General features: G+C 38.1%; 1 protein-coding gene across 1 annotated transcript; it reads left to right on the plus strand.

Moving 5' to 3' along the window:
• Window positions 1–14: 14 nt before the first annotated feature.
• On the plus strand, window positions 15–24,127 carry LOC127429355 (5-hydroxytryptamine receptor 2A). The gene is made up of 5 exons (XM_051678337.1): window positions 15–129; window positions 15,435–15,556; window positions 19,503–19,932; window positions 20,509–20,709; window positions 23,288–24,127. Exons 3-5 carry the CDS (start codon window positions 19,638–19,640, stop codon window positions 23,926–23,928), a joined length of 1,137 nt encoding a protein of 378 aa, XP_051534297.1. The 5' UTR covers window positions 15–129; window positions 15,435–15,556; window positions 19,503–19,637; the 3' UTR covers window positions 23,929–24,127.
• Window positions 24,128–26,406: the final 2,279 nt, after the last annotated feature.

Consider the following 26,406-nt stretch of genomic DNA (forward strand, 5'->3'; position numbering starts at 1 on the left):
CATTCGGCAACACCTTTTTTCTCAGCGCTGATAAAAGAAACTTGCGTGAGAACATTGAATTCACTGGATAAGCGCGATGAGAAGAGCTCAATACACTGGATACTGACACAGGATGAACGCAGTATAAGGGTACGAGATTTTATGTTTGCTTGTTTGTTTTGGGAATTAATTAGTGCCTTTTTTTGCCCATCTGTCTTAAGATCTGACAAGAAAGAACATGTTTACATCCTGAACTTGAAGTCGCCTTGGTTACAAGATAGGATTAAAGTTAGGATGTTTTGTGATATGGCTCCTGAGATCTTACTTTCATTTTGTCTTATAGTCCTGTTTTATAAAACGATTTATTTGTGTTATTTTAACACATTTTTTTCGCTCTCTAAGCTTGAGCATATGCATCATTTATCGTCAAGGCGCGTGCATGTCTCGATGTATTTCGATCTTCCTGAATAAATGAACTTGAAAGATAGCGATTTAATTTAAACAGAATATAATATAAGTTTGGGAGAGGGGCTAGTTGCCATACCTTAAAGTCTTTGCAAGATGCTATTGAACATGGTCAAAACGCATGTGACAACTTGCCCCGACTTGAGATTTATTCAAAGGCGTGTGCTGAGAAGTTCCACAGTTCAGTCTTTCAGTTCAAATCTACCTTCATTGTTAATTCTCACCTGAATATATTCCAGTGTGGTTTTATTGTGTTAACTTACAACAGCTATACGATGAAACTGATTAAATATAGGCTCTGCAGAACGTGTTCTGAATCTTGCTTGGACAACTGAATTTAGGATAGCAAGAACTCAAAGCCAATATATGAAATACAATTGGCTTTAATATTACAGTTACAGTATCTGCATAGTTGACATGTCAAGTAGTGACAGCAGAGCAACATGCAATACTTATGGTGACCAGATTCCTCAATGCACCCGGATGCACCCTCTACTCCGCAGATCAATGCGAAGTAGTGGGTGCATCTGCATCTGTAACTGTTGTCACCTTGTTCTTTTCGCTGGCAGCAATTTTTCTCAGTGTGCACTTGTCTTTCAAGAGTTTATCGTAAAATGCAGAGCAGTCCAGTCCAAAGTTAAGACGTACAAAAAGCATCGTCTTCATGACTGTTACACTGAGTCCAGATTTATCCTGTGTCCATGCTGCGTTCATTAATGAGAACACGATCCACAGATGCAGATGCCCCAGGCGGGCATAAACCAAACTCCACAACCTTAGCTAAGACTCTGAAGTTGATGGTCTTGCTCTCCAGCTCATGAAAAACGTCTGTCCATCTCTCAGACACGGCGGTCTCTTTCATGTTTCACTCAGTGATGCGACGAGTGACAATGCTTTTCGCGCAAGCCCACTCATTAAAGAGCGTGGTTTCATCAATCAAACTGAGAGCGGGGAATCTGGAGTAGAAGTGTTCGAGGCTGCTCTGAATGCCTTTCCACTCTGGGATGTCTCTCAGTAGGGCCCACTCAAGTTTTTCTGTGTTCTCCAATGAGTGGCTCCAGTTTTGGAGGTAATCCACCAATGCTGAATAAAAGTTTCTCACTGCACAAAAGAAATCACAGTAGGGGTTAAAATCTTTCCGTGGCAGCTCTTGACCTGCCACCGCCGCACAAGGATGAATTTGGCTACTTAACCTCTCACCGTCACAGGCAGCTCTCATCGCTATATCATCGTTATTTGCGCTTCTTTAAGCCTAGCAGTGTTGTGTAAGTTACTTTCAAAAAGTAATCAATTACAGATTACAGATTTCTTCTCCCTAAATTGTAGTCTGATTACATTACTGATTATTTAGTTGGGAAAGTAATCAGATTACTAATTACTTTAAAGTTACTTTCTAAAACCAATCAAACCTGCGAAAAAAACAAATGTGTCACTAATAGCTCTTTTAGTATTTTAATATTGACTGAAAACAATAACAAAATTACAGCAATATGATAAAGACAGCAACTTGGCTAAAGAGATCCAATGCATTTCTAAATATGCAACTTAACTTTCTTATCTCAAATATGCTGTAGTAGTATCTTCAGGTATGTGTGTGTGTGTGTGTGTGTGTGTGTGTGTGTGTGTGTCCCTGCTATCTACAACCTTCTTAGCTATGTGTGGCGTGTATGTGTACAGTATGCTTGCTTACCTGAAAAAAATACTAATGAACTGAAACATTTCTGAAAACACATGTGCAAACTGCTTTGATAGTAAATCCATTGTGCATTTGAATGCTTGTTTATTTTCGGTGTGAATATACAGGTTTGCTTGTGTTTTGCATCATGCATGTGTATATGTGCATGTACAGAATGTCTGCTTGTGTGTGTACATGTGCAGCATGTGTGTGTTTACACAACTTTACAGAGAGTGGATTATTTCTACCTGTGCTTGGACAAATTGAGTATCCTTTATCACTTGTGCATCTGTAACGCTTTTGCATTGTGTCTGTGTTTAATTGTGTACAGTAGATAAAGAACATAAAAGAGCCGTTTGCTCTTTCAAGACGCCGTTCCGCAAATGTTTCCACCTTGTGAGCGATATATCCTTCTGTCAGATGGGAACGAGGGCTGTTTTCCATATACACCCGAAACCGATCCCCTCTCCTCTGCAGATGGACACCTGAGGGAGGCTTGTGAGGAAGGGGTAGAGCGCGGAGATTTGAGGAGGATTTGTTGCTGGCCCAACCTTGCGTGCCTCTCTCCTCCAGCCAGGGCTGGGAGCACGCTGACACAGAGTGTGAAATCTTGAAATGCTTTACTTTTGTTTTCAATTTGAATAAACAACTACACTCCGCTGCGTCCATAGTAACGCAGCTCACTCATCTGCCATCGCCTCGATATGTGTCCTCTATGCCATGGTGGTTTGTTAGAGCGCATGCCCATTAGCTGACACAGCAACACACATAAAAGTACTAACATAGGAACGTAATACATTTTAAAATGCATTCTACTTAATTCATATTATGGTCCTAGCAATAAATGTGTAATCCAAGTAACGTAATTGTATTTATGTCTGTAACTGTAATCAGATTACATAATTTTAAAGTAACGCGTTACATTACTGCGTTTATCGCAAAATGTAATTAGATTACAGTAACGCTTTACAGTAACAATGCAGAAAATACATACAGACAATTTACAATTCGCAGTGAGCTAGAACTATGCTAAAGAGTAAACTACATCTCTTTTTACTGTTGTGCAAATTGCACATCTGCATATATTGAAGCGATGTAGGCTGTACATTGTGAGGTTGGATCAAGTTTTTTTGTGCATAAGAAAAAAGCAGGATTATAGAGGCAACAGAATATGCATATTAAATATCCTAGTGTATGGAAACAGTACATGTGCATGTGTGTATATGGTGGCGGATCGAGAGGGAGGAGCGGGTAACGGTGATGGATCACAAGGAAGATGCTTAAAACAGTGACGGAGCCAGTGAGAGCTGTCTGCAGCAGTGGCAGGATGAGTGATAGCTGAGTGAGAGCTGTCGTTGGCGGTGGCAGGTCGAGTGAAAGCTGCCTGCGGCAGTGGCAGCTCCAGTAGTCATCCACTCGCATGTCACCAGCTTCAACCAGGGCATCCAACTGCTTTTTAATGTCATAGAGTATGAATGATTCCTCCAGCCTGGCCTACAAGACTTTTCTCAGGTCATGAATGTGCAAAGCTATGGCCGTGCACAACAGAATGATAAGCAAAAAGTCCTTCACTTGCGTGCACCTTGTCAGATTCGGAACTTTGCTTCACAAAAAAATCGCTAACACTTGGTGTGGCACACTTACTTTTAGCAGCATCCACGTGTTTTTTTGTATGAACATGCTGCGCGATGTTGGTGCGGCCTCCATGGGCGATGGAAGAGCGAGCTCCACAAATCTCACACCTCACTTTACTAGGCTCTGTCTGTGACTCCTTTTTTAGAAATGTAATATCTTTTTGAAGATCCTCATTAAATGTACATGCATGCTTCCTTGACATTTTTCCAGCCACAATTTCATCTGTGTGCTCTTTCAAACTGACTCTTTAATCAGTTCACTAACAGGATATCTGTTGATAGGGGATTGTGATTGGATAGTTTAATCCAATCATGTACTTCAAATAACACGGTGTGATTTTATTGGTTTTACAAGCCATATCCTTGGCTACCTTTGATTAGAGTTCTCACGTGACTGAGAAAGCCACATATGCGATAGAGAAATTTTAGGAGAGGGGAAATACGGGACAAAACACAATTTCTTCAGAATAAGTCGGGACACTAGAAAAAGTGCTTAAATATTGGAATGTCCTGGGAAAAATGGGACGTCTGGCCACCCTAACAATACTCCGTCCAAAACTAACCTATTTTAAACAACATTGTTCTAATATTTGTACTTTTACAAATGTATTTTTTACACCAGAGTGCTATTTAAATGAAAACAAGTTGACTAAAATGGTTAAAAAACATAGGATCAATGACGTGATTCTCAATTTTTTTGTCCGAATCTATTAAGTTATTCAGAAATACATAAACAATGCAAGTCACACAAAACAATAACTTGAATACACCTCTACTATAATAAACATGTTTTCAATTTCTGAGTTAAAATTCATTTTGGAATTTTTTTCAGGGGCTTAAAGTAAAAAATGTGGTGTTAACATCTGGAGACAGTGAAATAAATAAATAAATAAATGTCTCATTAAAAGCTAAAATTCTTGAAAAGTTTTTAGTGTGGGATCCTCTTTTAATATTATATCTTAAAGAAAACAAGCAGTGAGACAATGCTGTTTTTAAATATTATTATTTGAAAAACTTTTGTCCACCAAATTAGGCGTGAGGTGGTGTAACCAACATGCAGGTAGCCATTTTGTTTCAAAAAAACATAAAACAGACAGGATTCTCATGACTGAGTGTGAAGTTTTTTTATAAAATATCATAAAATATTGTTTTTTGACATTTCTATGAAAAGGCAGATTCTGTTCAGGTCAAATTGACTACCCCTAGGACATTTCTTGATATTCATGACTCAAAAATTCATAAAAGAAAAAAAAAAAAAAAAAAGATTACCTTGAAAAATATATTTGAAAATGTCTCTGTTATGAGTGTAATCTATGATCCCTGAAAGAAGGGAACAAGATGATATGCCAGTAGCATGGGAACTCCTCCCATGCAGTGTCTTGTTCCATCCTCTCAGGTAACTGAGATGTTCATTTTTAAGTCAGTCTCTCAACACTGTGTCAGTAACAGACACTATGGGAATCGTATACAATAATGCCTTGCTACTGATTCAGATGCACCAGAACAATGCTCACTAGCTGACATGGTAGTAAAAACATTGAAAACAAACTCCCATTCACATTGACAAATGGTAAGTGAAAGCAAATGGCAAATGGTAAGGTAATGAAAAACATTGAAAATTAGCTCCTTTTCGCATTCACAATGGGAAAAAAGAGAGAGAATGCAAAGGTTATAAAATCAGGCAAAAACACAACAAACAATAACACTAGTCAAGCAGGGTAGTGAAACATGGACATATTAACCCTTCTTTGCAGCCAAAATCTGGGAAGAGTGGAAGGAAACATCCTAGTTATAGAACCTGGCAAAGGTGTTTGGGGAAACCCAGCCTGCTGCTAGACAGATGTCTTTTAGAGACACCCCTTTCACCCAAGCCCAGGAGGTAGCCATGCTTCTAGTAGAATGAGCTTTAAGACCCACTGGACACTGCTTGCCCAGTGAAAAAGTCTGTGCTTAGAGATGGCCAACTTTGCGTAAACTCCAAAGTAAACAAAGAGCTGTTCTTACAGCCTAAATTGACTCATACGGTTTAACAAGTGAATGCAATGCCCTTACCAGACAAAGCTTGTGCAGCCTCTTAGCCTTGCTGACCCAAACACAGGAGGAGAGGTTGACAACCTGATCCCTGAAGGTTGTCACACTTGGAGGGGGACAAACTGAGCCCTGAAGGGAGTGGCCAACACCTCTGCCACATAACATTCTCTAGGCTTAAGGACTGCCTTCGACAAGCCCTGTCCAAACTTAAACAAGAGTTTCTGACTGACATGGCCTGTTGGTCCCCAATAATTTTTTTGCTGAGGCCAACTTCAAGCAGCAGCACAGTCTTTAGCAAGAGTATGCGTATGATTACCGCATGTAATGGCTCAAACAGGAGATCGGTAAGCACTTCTAACACCAGCGCTAAATCGCCGATTGGGACAGTAGCGGGGCGAGAGGCCCTCAGCTGACTAGCTCCACTTAATAACTTACTGACAAAAGGGTGTTTGCTTAGCGAGAAACCATCCAAAAGGTCATGTCCTGTTGCTATAGCAGCGACCTAAGTTTTCAGTGTGGATAGAGAGTTATGAAACCCTTGCATGTCTGCCCCAAAGGCTTCCAGAGCTAAGAGGTTTGCAAGCAGTTCTAGGCAGTTTATATGCCACGAGGTTCGCACAGCGATCCAGGTGCTGAAAACTGGATGACCGAGCCCAAGCTGGATGTGTCTGACGTGACAACTTTTCATCTTGCCACTTGGCACAGTGCAACAACCTCCTGATAAAACAAAGGTGTTCTTCAAATTATAAGCACGGCTATACAGCGTTGTGTTACAAATAGACGTAAGTGACTGCGTCACCACATATGACTGTACACCCTCGAGTTGATCCAACACTGGAGAGGTCTCGTGTGCAGTAATCCCAGATGGAGGATGGCGGCCGAGGTGGCCATCAGTCCTAACACCCACTGGAACTTTCACAGCATTAAAGCTACTATAAGCTTGAACTTTGTTAAACATTGGAGAATAGACTGAATGCAAGCGTCGGTTAGATGAGCCGACATGGTTACTGAGTCAAGTTTTATTCCTAATAAGGAAACCTGCCGACTAAGCACCAGGATACTCTTTGCCCAATTGATTTTGAGGCCCAAATGCTCCAATTGCATGAGCAACAGATGCCTGTGCTTACATGCCAACTGCTCTGATTGTGCTAATAGCAGCCAATCGTTGAGGTACTTTGATATGTGGAAATCGCTCATTTTCCGCGGAGCCAGTGCCGTATCAACACATTTGGTAAATGTGCGAGGAGCAAGGAACAATCCGAAGGGAAGGACCTTGAACTGAAACGCTAACGTCAACACCCCACCCACCATCAGGGGGCAGCTGCTTAATGCAATTGAGTCATTCAAACTGGCAAAACTCATGCAAATGCAACAAGAGCTTTGTGTGCATTGCAACACGGCAGACCCTTGGCAAGATGCCAACAGCAGGAAAATAGTCATGAGACTGTTGTCGAGTCCTTGTTTCCGGCCCTTAACAGCGGGAAAAGAACAAGTGCTGTCCTGGGAACGTGGAAGAAACCGCTTGGCAGGGTTTAACCAGTGTGCATGCCTTGCGCATATGCAACAAGGTCCTTTGTTTTTGTTCTAGACACACCAAGGTCCTCAGACTTTTGGCACATCATCGACAACAGTAAAAACAGGCATTGAAGTGACCTACGTTACGCCGCAACTCGTTCTTGGTTCGCGACAGTGGGGAAAATGAGAGGGCTGCCCATGCAGTCACAGTGGCATTTTTCTGGGCCTTCTCGAGGCCAGAAGAAAGCACTGTGTATACATTAAATCTTTTTGCTGTCTTCTTGTTAGTTGCCAGCAACAGTAAAAACTGGCATCAAAGTGACCTGCGTCATGCAACAAGCTCGTTCCCGGCTCAGAACAGTGGGAAAGCAAGAGGGCTACATTAGGGACACAGAGGTGTTTCTCCACCCTTGAGGGCCAGAAGAAACACTGTGTACACCTTAAATCATTGTATTGCGACATGGTACTCTTATGGCATGCCGCTAACAACAGCAAAGACAGTCAATGAAGAACAAGCATCCCCCACAAACTGGATTTTGCTTAAATTTTTGTTTACATTTACAATTATGCATTTGGCAGACACTTTTATCCAAAGCAACTTACAGTGCATTTATTACAGGGACAGTCCCCCCAGAGTAACCTGGAGTTAAGTGCCTTGCTCAAGGACACAATGGTGGTGACTGTGGGGATTGTACTGGCAACCTTCTGCTTACAAGTTCTGTGCTTTAGCCCACTACACCACCACCACTCCATGCTGCAACATGGCAGTCTTCTGGCATGCCACCAACAACAGTAAAATCAGGCCGAAACCATCACACTCACTATTCCAGCTCACAACTGCACACCAACGTGGTGAACAGTGTTCATCCGGTCGAAGCTCAAGTAAGAAACTTCAAGCAACTCAGCCTCAGAGGCCAATTTCTTCCATTTTACAGCCTGCCTGGGGACGTTACAGTAAGCAGCTCACTTGTGCTTGACATGTCTCACTAATGGAAGGCCAGTGACAATGTATTCGTAACATCATCTCCACCGCCAAATGTATCAATCACAGCGCACCAGAGCGGGCACCAAATCGTCAGAGGCATATTGAACAGGCGAAGCAGCTTGAGATGTAGAAAAGGAGAGACGCAAGGCCTAAGCCGCTGACAAATGATCCTCAAACTCTCCATGCTGCATTATACTTGCTTCTCTCGCTCGTGCAGTCAAATTTCTAAAGAAAGCAAGCTGAGAGCGATGCATTTTGAGTTTTATGTGCTCACAATGAACACAATCAATCTTAGTGAGTGCTGCTTCAGCAATCAAAGAACGCCCGTGCCTGACAGAGGGATAAATCGCTAGGAAGACACTCGCAGAACGGCTTCTTAAAAAAGATGCATTAAGCAATTTTATAATTATAATTTTATTTATTACACATTCTACATTTTTTTTTTTTGTGCACATTGTGGCAGGGTGGAGGGCAGGGCTTTGTGCACATTGTGGCAGGGTGGAGGGCAGGGCTGGGTTGTGATTCACACACCTGGCTCCTAATCAGGCTGATTAGCCCGAGAGGGATAAGGGCTGACTAGAGATGGCAGTGTGACAGAGAGAGAGTTATGGACAGCTGTCTGACACCTGTGTGTGTTTGTCTTTTTGGTTCAGTTTATAATTAAACTATTATGAATATTATCAAGCTGGTTCTTGCCTCCTTTCCATTGATGTGTTACACATATACAGTGAAATTCTTTTTTTTCACAAATCCCAGCTAAGCTGGGGTCAGAGTGCAGGGTCAGCCATGATATGGTGCCCCTGGAGCAGATAGGGTCAAGGGCCTTGCTCAGGGGCCCAACAGTGGCATCTTGGCAGTGCTGGGGCTTGAGCCCCCAACCTTCTGATCAGTAACCCAGAGCCTTAACTGCTGAGCCACCACTGCCCCCCCTGCAGCAAGTGGCTCTTTTAGTTTCTTCGGCTAGAAAGAAACACACAATGCTACAACACAAAATAACGTAGTGCAAAGGATACGCTTATTGTCGGAAGCATGAAAAATAATCCATTTAATGTTCAGGTGTGTAGATTTATAACTTGATGGGACGTTACCACTGTAAGTGCGGAAAATGTTCCTCAAGTCTTCATTAAGTTTCAGATCAATTAGACAGCAAGTAATGCATTTGAGACTTTAACTCTAAAACTGCATCTGTTTCCCATTGACCATTTGAATGTGATGGAGATGCAGTCAAATGCAGTCAGATATTCACTGTAAATTACAATTTACCCCCCCCCCCAAAAAAAAACTCCTGAAGTCATCCTTTTTTGCTTCTTTTGAGATAATGTCCCAATGTTCCCAAACAGGTGTCATGAAAGGATAATATTGCCACAACTAATACCTACATACAATGCACAGGGACTTTCATCCCTTTGCATGATTTATTGTGTTTTAACAGATCATTACAGTACAGTAACTTTCTAGAGCAATGTTCCTCCTTAGCTTTTATGTGCATATGTTGCCTGCAAATATCACAAGTTTAACTCAGAATATTTGTTTTTAAATATTTGTTTAGTGAATTTGTGCTATTTCCTTGACAGTGGTGAGCACAAGTGCTACTTTGCATTTGTGTTAACTCTTATGTAAGCTGAGCTGACTAAACTAGTTTCTTGCCGGAGGGTTCATTCAAATTTGCATAAAAGTGCACTGTGGCATAGTGAAATATTTGCTGTCATTCAATTAAAGTGACAGTTCAAAAGATGAAACTTCTATTATCATTTACTCACCTTGATACCATTACAAACCTGTATGGCTTTCTCGCTTCTGCAGAACACAAAAGGAAATAATTTAATGACTGTATCAGTGGCTGAATTCAGTACAAAGGGCAGTACCGGTACATAGTCACCAAACGTCCTTTGTGACCAAATATCATGTCGCAAGAAGAAACAAGTTTGAGGCGTGATCATGATGTTTGACCATGAAATGCATAAGAAACAATGAGGTTTGATTTTTCGGTAACACTTTAAATGAATGTTCCCTTTGTTAATGGTTTTATAAAGAGATTCATTACTGACTAATGTCATTTACAAATGAATTAGAAGAATTATGTATATGCATTTATCGCAACATGCATGAAAAAGGCAATTTGTATCCAATATTTGCCAAATGGTGAGCATTTTAACTTACATGTTATAAAAGCTTAATAAATACATGTGTATATATATATATATATATACATTAATCAAAAACATAAAATGACTTAAAGGTGGAGTAAGTGATTCCTGAGAAAGACATTTGAACTCAACAGCCAAACAAACTCACCCCTCTCTTCAGTGCTCCTTCAGGAGCTCCGCCCTTCAAATTCATGCACACGCAATAGTGTTGTGTGGATCGCTCCGATCCACTTTGTTTATGTTCCCATTTACAGAGCCAGGGCTGTGTACAAACACCAGATGTTTTTTTCAGCACACACACAGAACGGACAGCTAGTGGACCGTGAAGAGATATTCACAGAATTTGACAAAAAGTGTATTGGATTAAAATGAATTACTCCACCTTTAATTCATGATTTATGTCACAGTGCAGAAAGAATAGACTATTATAGTGAGATTAAAATGAGGGATTATGTCATTTTACTACTAACTTGTGTTTATATTTATTACTTGTCTTGACTCACTAGCGTCCTCACTTTGCTTGTCACATTGATGTCAAAAGAATGGTGCTACTCTGAGTGCTGTCTCAACTTAACTATTCCTACTTACCTTAAGTCCTCTGCAAAATCACTTTTCAGGTCTTCATGCTCATTCACAGTATATATCATATAATAAAGCCAGATGGCCTTTAAACCATACTGAGCTTTAATGTACAGGTTTTTAATGTTGGCAACTCCTTAATAAATGTTTAACAGCTGTCCACTTTGCATTAAGGTACATTTTCATGGGTTACTAATGATGAATAAGTGTTATTAAGCATTTATAACATGTAAGGTATATGGCTAAGTATTGGCAGTTACTGCATGAAAGTCATCCTTTTTGTGCATGTTGTTATAACCGCATGTCAATGATTTATAATGCATTTGTAAATGAATTATTAGTTATCCGTCTTTCGGATGAGACGTTAAACCGAGGTCCTGACTCTCTGTGGTCAAAATCCCAGGGCATTTCTCATAAAGAGTAGGGGTATAACCCCGGTGTCCTGGCCAAATTCCCCCCATTGGCCCTTATCTATCATCCATCCCTGAATTGGCTCTATAACTCTACTCTCTTCTGGCACACTATGGCTGCCATCGCATCATTCAGGTGGATGCTGCACACTGGTGGTGGTTGAGGAGATTCCCCCTATACTATGTAAAGCGCTTTGAGTGTCTAGAAAAGCGCTATATAAATGTAAGAAATTATTATTATTATTATTATTATTATTATTATTATTAATAAACCCCTTTATAATACCTGAAAAAGGGAACATTAATATAAAGTGTTACCGATGCCACTTTAATTAATTCCACTTAAAATATCTGTTCATATTCATAATGAGAGCCTAAGGCCTATTTCACGCCATGTGCAAAAGCATTTTTTAAGCAGAAGGTTAACCTCAGTCACCATTCACTTCCTTTGCATCTTTTTTGCCATATAATGAAATTAAATAGCGACTGAGGCTAACATTCTGCCTAAACGCCTTTGCACACCAAACGTGAATGTACGGCGCGATTTCTCGCCGCAATCAACATTTTGAATCATAACAATGGATTCTTAATTCTCCACCATTCTCACCTGGAGTGAACATTCTCGCCGAATCACGCGGAGACAAAGCAAAGCTTTTTTTTTATGGTCAGTGTGTCGATTTTAAAATCTGAAAAAAAACTAATTTCTCATATGGGTTCTCTTTACATGTAAATTATATTGCTGCATCACTGTCTTGCACACCCTTTAAAAATGATCTGCTCTTATGTGGATTGTCTTCATAATTTATTCCATATAGCTGTATTGTTTTGCTTTTGCTATTAAGCTTACGTGAGTTTTCTTATATCTTATATATTTAATATAATATATATCACGGCATCTTTGCCTTTGTATCACTTTTTAAATAACACATTTACATATCTTAAGTATTTTTCTTCACCAAATATGAATAATATTAATACTATTTCTGTGACTTGCAGTGCACTCTTTGTGCCTTTGAATACTGAAAACAAAATAGTTATTTCTGTTATTTATCACTGGTGGTCTAAATACAAATATTATTTACAATAACATTTATTTATTTATTTATTTATTTTTATCAAACCGCACAGTTATGACTCTCAGACATTACATATATTACAGCTTCTTTTTCTGTTAAAGCATGATTTTCTGTAAAGCTGCTTTGAAATGATGCGTGTTGTGAAAAGCTCTATACAAATAAAAATAACTTGACTTATTGCTCGCACTCTTTAAATTTCATTACGTTTAATTAGTAACATGCAGGATTATGAGCAAATATAACACAAGTAGATGTACATGGCAATAAGATACAGTCAAACATTTGTTTTAACAGTCATTATGAGTGTGCATTATGCAGTGATTTATAAACAAATGCACTTAACACAAGTATATACAGTATGGGTGACAGTGGCACATAATTAATATTGTTCCAAATGATAACATGCTTTATCCGTTAACCTTTTAAACTCTGATGGGCCTGCCGGCTGGCCCGGCCCACCTGCAAGAAAAAAAATAACCGTCAAAATATGAACAACTACAGTCTTGATCAACACAAAATAGGTAGTGTTTGAAAGCTTAGAAGCTCTACTTTCCAGTGCATGCAGGCATTATGACCAAAATTTGCAGACAAATCAGAAGTGTTCCATTTTCATAATTTATAAAAACATCTGCTATGTACACATTATTGCACTCAGTATAAACATCAGTCTCATCAAATATCCATGTGTCATATGTTGTTGTAAAGCTCTCAAAGAGTAGAATACAACAAGTCTATTTGTTTTACTCACAGACAAAAATATAGCGAGTAATAAGTATATATCTTTGACAATTCTGTTGGTGTTGCTTATATGCTGCGTTTTCACTTATAACTTCACAAAAAATAAATAAATAAATATAAGATATATATATATATATATATATATATATATATATATATATATATATATATATATATATATATATAACATACCATTTTTAGAGGAGGTGATTATCTTTCAAACGAGCCCACACACAAGGTAATCGGATACATAGATCATTAGATAATCCACATGAAGGACAATGTTACATATGGCCACCAGAAGATGGCGCCAAGTACACAACACAGACTCAATGAGCCAAAAGGCACTCATTCTGTGAAATCTCATTACTAAAATCATGTCTGCATGCTATGCAAACCTTTAGTCATTGTTGTGTTTGCATGTGTAATTAGTTCTTATGTACAATTATCATTTTTTATTTGTTTGGAGAGGCTTTTGGGCACATGAAGACATTTTTAGAAATTTTTGTAAAGCTATAACTTTTGATTGCTTTGTCATATCAACACAAAGTTTTTCTTAAATACAGGTGACATGATTGGAAACAAAAAAGCAGTTTTTCGGAGCTACCTTATTTACACCCAGAGTTTAATGTCAAATAAAATAAATAAGAAAAAAAGTAAATTTTTGCCTCACTTGACCTTTACACTTGATTCTTTCTAATCACCCCTCAGACTGTGTATACATGATAATACTGTCAGTCAACTTGTCCATCAGGTGAACTGAAATAGTTTGTGAAGTATCTCAAAAGTTTTCTTTCTCGTTTAGCAAATCAACAACACTCTCATCATCCTTGCTTCGGCTGGTAGAGGGATGTGTTTTATTTTTTCTGTCTGCTTGCCGGTGATGGGCGGACCAGCTCAAAGGTGCGTTGAGCCACCTATTGTACTGCGATAAAATTGCTTGTAGATTAGCGCTACCTATTCGCTTAGCTTTTTTATGGGAAAGGTCCATTCGCCGACGATTCGCCTCTCAAAATCACGTCGCTGTTGGTGTGAAAAGGCCTTATCATCTCCTTTTTTGGTTCCATGGAAGAAAGAAAGTCATACAGGTTTGGAACAACATGAGGGTTAGTCAATGATGACTGAATTTTCATTTTTTTCTGAACTATCCTTAAAGATGTCCTGTGTTTAATCACTATTACACCTCCTTATTTCTTACAGTATTATGCAAGGGATGTTGCAATCCGTTGTTTTTTTAGTAACATTTAATAGTCATCTTTTGCCACAGGCAAACAGTGGAAGAACAAGAAATATATTTGACTACAAGTAAGGGCTTTATCAGTGATAACATGAAAATAAAATCACATCAAGCCAAGTCTATTTACATCTGTCTAAGTCTAGGTGAGAAAAAATTAATAATAATCCAGAATCACAGTGCATCACAATACAAGAGAAATTAAATGTCAAGCAACAACAAGAGCAAGCTACATTTAACAGCCTAAGAATAAATATAAAGATACTTTTTTATCTTCATTTTAACATTTTTAAGTGTGGCTTAAAGGAACATTTCAGGATCAATACAAGTTAAGCTCAATCAAAGCTTTAACCCCTCTAAACAATGACCCCCCTTCCATTATTTTGCTTCTTCTTTTTTTAAGAAAACGAGGGACAAGTCAAAACAATTTTATGTTCAAAATGATGTCACAAATGCTGTCGATTGAGCTTAACTTGTATTGAACCCGGAATACTCTTTTAAGTGTCCAAATACTTTTAAGACCACTGTAAGTGTGTAACATCTTTAATGCCATTAGTGACTATGTTAAATTAATCATTCTACTGAGGTCGTTGAAACAAAGATTTGGTTTTAAGGAATAATTCAACAGAAGGTTGAGATGGTAGTGTGACAGAGTTGTTGTCTGTGTTGTAGATTATTTGGCCTTGTCCCAGTATCTTCTACATTGCACAGGTATGAAGATATCATGGGATGGGCTAAAGATATGAAGTTTCACATCTAAACCTTCTTCAAAAAGAACTTGATAAGTCATCCTACTCGACTTTAAACAGACACTTGCATGTGTCAATATTTGTTACACACTTGCATGTGATATATTTGTTAATAAAGGCTTCAAAAGAATAAGATGAGTTCAACGGGCCAGGCTTGAAAGAAAACCTTAAACAAAGTGTGAGCTGAGCGACATTTCTCTCCTCATTTACTTAACAGAAGATCGAGAACGGATCTACACTGATGAAACTGCTTCAGTCTCAGTCACTGTTGACAAGAGAGAGATCTTCCACACCCATCAGAAGATCAGAAACAGACTCCAGTACCATCATAACACACAGGTGGGTGTTTTCTCCAGAATTCCTCAATATACACTAGGGGAGATTGGGGCTTGTTGTCACATAGGGAAGCTGTTACAAGGACTATGTCTCAGTGATTATAGGGTCAGATCAAACCTTGGGAAATGAAAGTGCCCAAAGATGAAGAAGCACACTTATACAATTTAATAACAATTAAAATAAAAATAATTATAATAACAATACTTGTTGGCCAACACAATGGTTTGACATTTTTGTACATTACCTTTTACATTTTGTTGTACTGCATTTCATATTGTTTACATTTAACAAAAAAAGCTTTTAAAAAAGTATCATTTTTACTAAGGAATATTTTAAGGGATTACTTTAGGATACTTTACTTTTTTATTGTTTTGCAACTCGTTCCAGGTTCCATATAGTGGGGCATGTTGTCACAAAAAGGTACATTTGTGTTAACAGAACTTTATTTTTGGGGGGAGAAGCAGGGAAAATGCCAGTAGTCCAGTTCATTTGGATGTGACACAGCGATGACTCCATCTCATCAGTGTTTCTGAAAATTGCTCTTTGTGTTTGCTCAGAATTAATTTATTTCAATGAAGACAGTTGTCAAAAGACAAGTTCTTTCTTGTGGATAGTTTTATTAGCAGTGGTAAAAACCTGTTATAATTTCTCTCTTTTTCATGTTCTTGTCTAATAAATCTTGTATACACCTCACATTTTTCCAAACCCGAATGACTTTCTTTCTTCCATGGAACACAAAAGCAGATGTTGGCAGAATGACAGCCTCAGTCATCATTTACTTTCACTATATGTATAACACACTTGACACTAAAATAATGCAATAAACATTAACTAAACTACATACAATGTTACATTAAACACCCTAATATACATAACTGATATCAAAAGTAAGAAGAAACATGAATATTTCAATAAAATATAATCAAATGTGATTGTTTTCGTGACTTTGTAAAAGTACATGTATTGTCTTGTTTTTACCATAAGGTACTATAAAGCAAATCATACTTTTTACTTCTGATATTTTTTAATTTTTTTTAAATTTTAAATTGCATGTATAGTCTTGTTATATAAAATATAATTTTTCAGCGTACATGGTAAGGTAACCACCAGTTTACAAAATCACTTTTTTTCCCTTTAGAATATTAAAAAAAAAATCCTGTTAAAATTATACTCTCTAGAAAACCTCATAAAATTTAAGAGCTAAACTTCATCCAAAAGAGGACTTTTTTTATGTTGTCTTTGGAATCTTTATATACTCTATATAATATTCCTGAAATGTATGGGAGAGAAAAACATCAACAACAAAAAACAAATCAAATCATTTTTATAAATTCCTATGCTGAATTTACAGCTGTAGAATTATCTCAACATTGTTGTCGACTGGGGGCCCGGGTAACTCAGCGAGTATTGACGCTGACTACAACCCCTGGAGTCATGAGTTTGAATTGTGCTGAGTGACTCCAGCCAGGTCTCCTAAGCAACCAAATTGGCCTGGTTGCTAGGGAGGGTAGAGTCACGTGGGGTAACCTCCCCGTGGTCATGATTAGTGGTTCTCGCTCTCAGTGGGGTGTGTGGGAAGTTGTGCGTGGATCGCAGAGAGTAGCATGAGCCTCCACATGCTGTGAGTCCACGTGACAAGACGTATGGATTGACTGAGACTTGTCCTCCGCCACCCGGATTGAGGTGAGTAACCGCGCCACCAAGAGGACCTACTAAGTAGTGGGAATTGGGCATTCCAAACTGGGAGAAATGGGGATAAAAACTTTTTTTTTTAAACATTGTTTTAGACTGTATTCTTGGAAGTCCTTGTTCTGACGTGTTGTTTGTTCTGACACTTTGACTTTTTATCTAAACATTATTATTGTTTGCACTGAATTTATTTATTTTTTTGCGGTGAAGTAAAGCACAATCAAGAATGAGAAAAGATTAAGTTCTTTCCACATTTAATAAATTAGTTTAAGTGTGAACTTGGAAAATATTAAGTAAACTACATTTGTACTCAATTCACACATGAATAAATAATGCTCTAGCTTATTTTATATTTTTTATGATTGATTGTTATCTTTACAATGTGTCATCATGTATCAATCCTAAAGTAGAAAACCTTGTCATATTTATTTGCTAATTTGAGTAAATTTCACAGGTAAATAAAAGAAGTCAATTTTACTTAACTTTTTGAAGCTGGTGTTCCCAGCATACTTGAATAATTAATGGGCTTACATGAATTCACTGTTTGCAAGTTTATTAACACCTTTGTTGATTTTGTTGTAACTTCTTGTTTTGTGAAGTCTAAAGTTTATATTCTACTCAAAATACCCAGTTCATAATAAAAAAAAAAAACATTATAAAAAAAATTGATTGTTACTGTCATAGTGTTTTGAGGTTTGTGTGTGCAGCCCTGTATCTTTTTGCTATCACCTGTATTGCAGTCAGTCAGTAAGTCAGATTTATTTATAAAGCACATTTAAAAACAACAAAAGTTGGCCAAAGTGCTGTACAAAAACACAATCACAAACAGAGCACGAAAAGTAATACCACTACACCTGCTTATGCCTATATGCTGCAAAAAATAATTGAGTCTTAAGAAGCGATTTAAAACCATCATACGTGGGCGCGGACTTCAGTGGCAAATTATTCCAGAGCTGTGGAGCAACAATTGAAAAGGCCTGTCACCTTTCAATTTGAGGCGTGACCTGGGAACAGTCAACTGTAACCTGTTGAATGACCGTAGGTGTCTGGGTGTATGATGATAGGAGAGAAGATCAGAGATTTATGGAGGAGCCAAACGGTGCAGACCCTTATAAACAAACAATAAAGTTTTAAACTAGATACGATAATGGACTGGGAGCCAGTGAAAAAAATCACTTCATTTTAGCTATATTCCTGAGTTGATAGAAACAGCTTCTGACCACAGCATTTATTTGTTTGTCAGAATTCAAGGCTGAATAAAAGATAACACCTACATTTCTAGCGTGTGTATGAAAGTTACTAGATAACAGTCCTAGTTTACTGAAAACCATCTCTGTGGAAACACAGGGGGGCCAAAAACTAAGACTTCTGTCTTTGCTTCATTAAGCTGAAGAAAGTTGGCTGACATCCAACTTTTAATATTCCTGAGGCAATCAAACAGACACTAAACTAGAAATATCCTTTGAATGTAGGGGAAAATAGCACTGAGTGTCATCCGCATAACAATGATATGAGATGTTATATTTCTGAAAAACTGTGTACAAAGGGAGCATTTATAGTGAAAATAAAACTGGACCCAAAATTGAGCCCTGTGGTACCCCATATGAGACTGGTGCACGAGATGAAGAATACTTTCCAATCTCCACTGAAAAAGTCCTGTACTATAAATAAGAGGTGAACCAATTTAGTGCACAACCCTGGATCCCAACACACTGCTGTAAGCACTTCAGAAGAATGCCGTGATCAAGAGTGTCAAATGCCGCACTGAGATCCAGCAAAATTAGAATAACACAATTGCCAGAATCAACAGAAAGTAATAAGTCATTTGACACTTTGAACAAAGCAGACTCTGTGCTATGCTGTTGTCTAAAGCCAGACTGATATTCATCCAAAATACCATTGTCCGTTAAAAACAACCTTCTCTTGCAAGGTGTTGTTGTCTAATAGACTAGATAATATGCATTAAGGAAGGCTTCCGTATGTCATGTGGTACATGATAAAACATGTTTATAAGGAAACTTTAAAATGTGTTCTTATAAAATGTTAATTAAATTTGACTAAATGTACATCAGATTTGTAAGGGAAAGTTACAGTATTAACTAAAACAATTAAGCTAAATTTACTCATTTTAATCAATATTTTGTCATGAATTTAAGTAGATTTTACTTGATTTTATACCATTAAAATTGACTTAGAAAAACTGTGTGCAAAAACGTGCGATATAAAAATGAAGTAAATCTTACTATTCATTTGTGTTTAGGTGGAGCACACACTACCACAAAAGGATTCAGTTGAAACGAAGACGGGCTTAAGTCAGCTGATGTCTGATTTTACACAACATCACTGACAGCTGCTAAAGGCTCATTCAGACTTTGATTTTACCGCTTTTACCACAATGGCCTCACTGAGTGATACCCAAAGGAATGTCTCTTTGGACTTCAACTACAGCTATTTCAAATCCAACTTCTCAGAGTCAGAGGTCATACAACCCACAGGGAAGAACTGGCCAGCCCTGTTCATCCTGGTCTTTATATTCCTCACCGTTGCAGGAAATATACTTGTGATTATGGCAGTGTCCATTGAAAACAAGCTGCACAATGCAACCAACTTCTTCCTCTGCTCTCTGGCCGTGGCAGACATGCTGGTGGGCTTCCTGGTCATGCCAGCCTCACTAATCAGCATCCTGTACAGTAAGTACTAACCGAAAGATCTTTTTCAACAACCTACATACTTAATTGATCTTAAAGAGTTTTTCATATATTTTAATATCAGTATATTGCTGTGTGAAACAGCTTGTACTATGTAAGCTGAAATGGTTTCTTAAAATACTCATCTCTGCAAAAAATAATGTTGTTACTTCAAAAAAAATAGGTATTGTTTAATTGCTGTTAACAAACGTTACAATTCTGCTACGCTGGGTCTCTGAGGGTTAAGTAAATTAAGTAAATGAACAATTGAATAGTCTAGCTAGCACATCTCTTGAACGTTCAGTAACAAAAAGAGACAAAATAAATTTGTTTTCACATTTTCAAGTTTTTAGGAAAGAAATTTAACTTTCTAGCTATTACAAGGTACAACATGATTTAATTAATGTCTTATATTATTTTGCATCTCAAGTAAATGCGTCTTGTTTTAAGGCTGTTTAGATATTTCTTTCTACTGTAAAAGTAACAAAAATACAAAAGACTGATTAAGACAATTATTTTTGCAGTGTAAACACTTCGTTCTACTCAGTACCAAACTGTGTGTGTGCAACTTGTCTCCAGATTACACCTGGCCTCTCCCTGAAGCTCTGTGTCCCATTTGGATCTTCCTGGATGTGCTCTTCTCCACAGCCTCCATCATGCACCTGTGCGCCATCTCTCTTGACCGCTATATCGGCATCCGTAATCCAATCCAATACAGCCGCAGCAACCTACATTGTAAAGCCATGCTTAAGATCATCTCTGTCTGGACAGTATCTATAGGTGAGAATGAAGCATACATTGTTCACAGCTACAATGACAACAACATTGCATTGAATAGTATTTTATAGCCTTTGCTTGAAAGGAAACAGATGCAAAATGTCTTAGTTTTCAGTAAATAAGCCCATAATCATCTTCATAGACATGAGCTCTGGTCCATTGGAAACCAGGAAGTAATCAAGTTCACACCATCAATGCTGAGCGTAGTTCAAAGGTTGCATTTTCCCTCTAATATTACATTGTGACTCCACTGACGGTTAGGTTTAGGGTTGGGGGGTAGTGTTAATAAAATATGGATTCCTCTTCACTGTATTACATCATTTACAACTAAAAACAACTCGCTTTATAACTCACTTTTGGCACCACTCTGTGGACATTTCACCCGGAAACTGGAGCTCACACGTGCCCATACGTTCAACAACACTTCCAGCTTTTGGCCACTGGGGGCAGAGGTTTAAATTTAGGTAAGCACAGACTGAATTCAGCAGAAGATCTTTCTACCTATTGTCGGGGAATTCACATTGACATCAGTCTGGAATGGCTTACTTATAGGGTGAATTCAGGTACATTTGGCTCCTTTATTGACTTCTTGACTTCACCCTAGTTGTCTCTACACATTAAAATGGGATAGGAAGAAGGTTTTTTAAATTAGACTTTAAATAAAAATAATCTTCAATCATCAACTCAGCTCAGGGAATATAGGCCTCACAAAAACCACGAATTTAGAATTTCCTTGATGTTAAATAACGCTTGACACAGCCAGTGCTGGGTAGATTATTTCTGAGTTGTAATCTGGTACTGATTACAAATTACATGACTAAAATTGTAGTCAGTAACGTAATCTCTTGGATTTTTATGGTAATCTAATCTGATTGCTTTTGGATTACATTTTGATTACTTCTGACTAAATTTAATTTTTTTGGATGTCACACAGAATTGATTTGATTTTTTCCCCCTGAGTTTTACTTGCTATTTGTCTGTTTCTGAGTGAAATAAAAAAAGCCACTTAAAAAGTTATTACTATGGCAATTTTGCCATTACAAACACCATACAAATGTGGTAAAGCTATGAAGCTGAGTACAAAAGCAATTTGCAAAACTAAAACTAATTTTATCGCACTAATGCAATTGGTTCGGCAATAACCCCCCCCCCCCCCCATTTGAAAACACTCATAGATTTATCAAAGTATATCAACTGTAGGTTGATTTAGAATGAAAAATTTGAAATATTTAAAAATAAGAATTAGAGAGATCAATAAATGTTTTTGTCTTATGTGATGCCACAGTCTTGTAGCTAATGCCAGGCAAACAGTCTGACCCTGTTCATGCGAGCTCCCTTGGGCTGTGAGAGACACTGTCTGACATCTCTACCTGGAGAAACAGTGCTAATAGGAACTGACAGTAAGAGCCATTACTGCTGTACCAGGCCCTTACACCGCATGGCTCTGCCACATTCAGCATTCATATTGGATCATGTTTTTAGCAGTTCTGACACATGAAGTTTGATGTTTCTGCACAGCTCCCTTTGAAAGCCTTATTATGGTTTGCTTTGAAACCCAAAAAGTCTGCAGGAGTTTATTTAGCTGTTTTTCAAGTCTAACTATGGCTTGTTCAGACAGGTAGCAAATCTAAAATTGTTGGCATATTCAACTCAAATAAGGGCTTTTCTAAGGACGTGTCAATGTACACCTGCATCAGACGGACGCTTTTGGAGTGTCTCGGTTGCGTTGTGTCACAAACATACCATTTTCAGGTCGCTGTGCGTCATGTTAAACAAAGTTAGAAACTTAGAAAAACACATCTTGAGATCCCTGCCTTCGGATTTGCGCTCCATCAAGCTGTGTTTGAACGCAAGAACACGTCCGTCCTCATCTTGTGTTGTCTGCGCTCTGTAAGCGTGGTGTGTTCTCTGTCAGTATAAGCTGCGTGTTGCCTATACAGCAAGTTTCGCTTACTGCCCCCTGGAGAAAACAGGTGGTACTTCAAGCTTGATTTGCTCATATGGAAGAGGAATATTTCTTATTACGGTCCGGGGGCATGATTATTTGTGTTAATTTTTTTAACGCGTTATTTTTTATATAATTCATCGCACTGAATTAACGCATTAAATCGACAGCCCTACTCATAACATAAAAGATGCCACCTACTGGTTACATATTCAATCTTCAGAAATGGTGACTGAACGAATCATTGAATGAAATCAAAATGAAGAATGAATGAAAATCCACACCACTTTTTGGAAAGCCATGAACACAGAGAGGCAGAGTGATACAAAAATTGAGGCCTCCTGCTGTTGGACTGTATATCAGCACAGCTGTGATTTGGCTGTAGGCAAGAGTCAGCAGGTAATCAAAGCCGCGCTGATATATGGAACAACAGCACAATTGCAGGTGTCATATTGCTTTTATACAACAGTTCAACAAACACGTAAATAATATTGATGAACTTGCTCTTCAGACAAAAATAGTCCAGTTAGTTCTTCGTCACATGATGTAAATAATTAGATAAAAATTTGTAATCGCTTGACAACCCAGGTATTAAAACATGCTCTCTTCTGTCTCTCTCTTCTTCCCCTCCTTCAGTGTTATCACTGCCTATCCCAGTTATGGGTTTTCAGGATAAGAAGAAGGTGTTTGTGAATAGCACCTGCACCCTGAACGAGCCTCGCTTCGTCCTTGTCGGCTCGTTCGTGGCCTTCATCGTTCCTCTGGTCATCATGGTGGTCTGCTACTACCTCACCCTGCGAGTTCTTCAGCAGCACAGCACTTCCTTTCCTACAGAGAGAAAAAGCCACTCCAAAGATTCTTCTGCTGAGATAAGTGACTCAAGTCTGCTCGACAATGACCCGGTGAACAAGAAGCCTACATCTGGACCTGGCAAACATTTATTTAAAGCACAAGGCCAAGGCAGACGTGGCATGATGCAAGCTATCAAAAATGAGAAACGTGCCTCCAAAGTCTTGGGCGTTGTCTTCTTTCTATTCCTGGTGATGTGGTGTCCGTTCTTCATCACCAATGTTTTGGTCGCTATCTGTCAGGAAAACTGCAGCAAGTATTTCTATATGCTTATTAATTTGTTTGTGTGGGTGGGATATATATCCTCTGGAGTGAACCCTCTCATTTACACCCTTTTCAACAAGACGTATCGTCAAGCCTTCGCTCGCTACCTGCACTGCAAATATCACAAAGACGTGCCGCAGAAGAAACATCGTATTGTGAAGTAAAGTCAGTCACGTCCACCAGTGCACTGAATGAGAGAAGCAGCATTGACCAAAATGGAAGTTAGCATGCCAAGAAATTGGACATTTAAACTAATGAAAAAAGAGACAGAAAGATATGTTAGGTTAGCACCACTTTTGACTGTTCCAACCACTTGGCCTCTTCTAAAAAGTGCTGCATGCCTTTTAGTGTTAACTGAATCAGTGTCAGAAATATTTGCCCCCCCCCCCCCCCCCCCCCCCCACACACACACACCCCCAACCATGGTATTTATTTATAGGGGCATTTTTACCTTTATGAGGGTATATTTTTTTACACAAAAGTTAGTAATTTGAGTCGACACGTGAGCCAAAATTGTCATGGAAGCACCACAAAATAACGTTGTTGCTTCAGCAATCGCGTTTTTCATCTCCCATTGATTTATGACACTATCGGTTAGATTTAGGTTTAAGGTCTATAGGGATGGGCATTTTGGTCATTTTGTCTTCTCAAGTACTATAAGTGATTACTTCGGGGCACATAGATATGTATATAGATGCAGTATATTTGCAAATCTATGTACATTTACACTACCGGACAAAAGTTTTGAAACACTCAAACATTTTCACATTTTAGAATAATAGTAAAGTCATCAAAACTATGAAATAACATAAATGGAACTATGGGAATTATGTTGTGACTAAACAAAATCCAAAATAAATCAAAACTGTTATATTTTAGCATCTTCAAAGTACTCACCCTTTGCCTAGAATTTTAAAAACTCTTTTTTTATTATTATTATTAAATTTTTGTTTTATAATGAAATAATTTAATATGGTGGCACAATTATATTTTTGTCTACAAATCTAATTTCAAACATTTAAGCATACACCTTCAGGTCAAAAGATTTTTAAGATCATGAGAAACATTTCAGTCAAGTGTTTCAAAACTTTTGACTGGTAGTGTATGTCAGACGTCTTTGGCTGCCACATTGAATTTTGTTGTTGTTCCAGTGGCCCTCATATTTATTATTATAGGCCGTTAAAATGTAGTCTGTTACCAAAAGTAAAAACAAAATGGCATAATCACAATATATTGCATCATATTTTGTCATTATGTGAACACTCGCTGGCCAACTCGATGAAAGATGGCTCATCAGAAAGTGCATCTCTCTGCTCTTCCTTCAAGTTACCATAATTATTTTAATAAGCGCGCACCACTATTTTCATATTGGCTGGCTGAACCGTGTATTTTCAAACCGTGGCTGGCTTGACCGGAGATGCCATCACCACACGTTTTTAATAAGCTGAAAATAGTTTTGAAGACCCTGCTTTCTGTTCCATTCAGCTGCGCTCTGTCTGGCAGTTTAAAAGGAAGAACTCGCCTGGTGTGTGTGCACTTCTCCAGAGTGTTGAGCGCTGTCTCTGCCTCAGACAGGAAGTAATGGTGTGCCATATTATCATTTTGTAAAAATGTGTGTTTCTCCAACGGAAGGCTGCAGCCTAGTCCTTCTCAGGCTGTAGGCTATGCTCCTCCTCAGCATTCAGTGCTAGAATGAGATGGTCTAGTAAGTGTGCATGGCAAACCAGAAGCTTAGAACCATGTGATATTTTACTTTGTTTCAAAAATTCATATACTTCAGAAAACGAGAAATATGTCCTTTATCCCTTAATTATTTTAGCAAAATGTTTTATTCACAAAGCTAGAGTCACTCAAAAAAGCCTTTATATAATACATTTTGCAACACTGATCTTAGAATTTTTATTTAAACCCTTCAAGTTCATGTAATTGCCCTTTTATTAATTTGATTTAGTTCTTTTTTTTTTTTTTGTGCTTTGTATCTTCTAATTTTTTGTATTGTCTAAACTACTCTAAATATATATTGTCATTGGTGTAAATGCAAATAAAAACTTAAAGAGAGAGAAAAAGTAAGCTGCATCATAAAGGTTTCGGCCTCCGTGGTCACGCGACTCGTTTCTGGCCTTTTTTTAAATAATTTGGGACATGTGCAAAGGATTGTGGGTGATTTTAGGCCATGAAGGATACACCTGGTACATCCTCCAAAATATGGCAAATGAAGGCTGAGAAACAAGGCTGCCTTCCAAGTGTCCTCACAATTGAGACAGCCTTTGACGGTGCTTGATGACGTGGCCGCCGAGATATCCAGCCTAATGAGGCTGCAGCCTTCCGATTGAGATGCAAGCAATGTCACCATAGTCACTTAAATTTCATGAGATCAGACTGGTTCTAGACCAGAGTATGTGAGTGTCACACCTTAACTTTTTATTTTATTATTTTTATTTTTTATTTTTATTATAATAATAATATTTGTCCCCTGGTTTTAATTTTAAGGAGGGTGATTTTTAATAAGGGCATACTGTATTTCTTACTAACCATTTTATGTCAAACACTTCAATTTAATAAATTTATTAAAATAAAGAAAATTAGATAGGCTGTTACCTATAAAATCAAATATACATCAACTCATATTTCACGCGATATCT

This window comes from Myxocyprinus asiaticus, chromosome 38, assembly GCF_019703515.2.
Source record: "Myxocyprinus asiaticus isolate MX2 ecotype Aquarium Trade chromosome 38, UBuf_Myxa_2, whole genome shotgun sequence".
In the NCBI taxonomy this organism is placed as follows: domain Eukaryota; kingdom Metazoa; phylum Chordata; class Actinopteri; order Cypriniformes; family Catostomidae; genus Myxocyprinus; species Myxocyprinus asiaticus.

Coding starts and splice junctions, on each gene's coding strand:
- LOC127429355 (XM_051678337.1), top strand. CDS start 19,638: ATGGCCTCACTGAGTGATACCCAAAGGAATGTCTCTTTGGACTTCAAC. Junction 19,933..20,508: donor ACTAATCAGCATCCTGTACA/GTAAGTACTAAC, acceptor ACTTGTCTCCAG/ATTACACCTGGCCTCTCCCT. Junction 20,710..23,287: donor TGTCTGGACAGTATCTATAG/GTGAGAATGAAG, acceptor CCCCTCCTTCAG/TGTTATCACTGCCTATCCCA.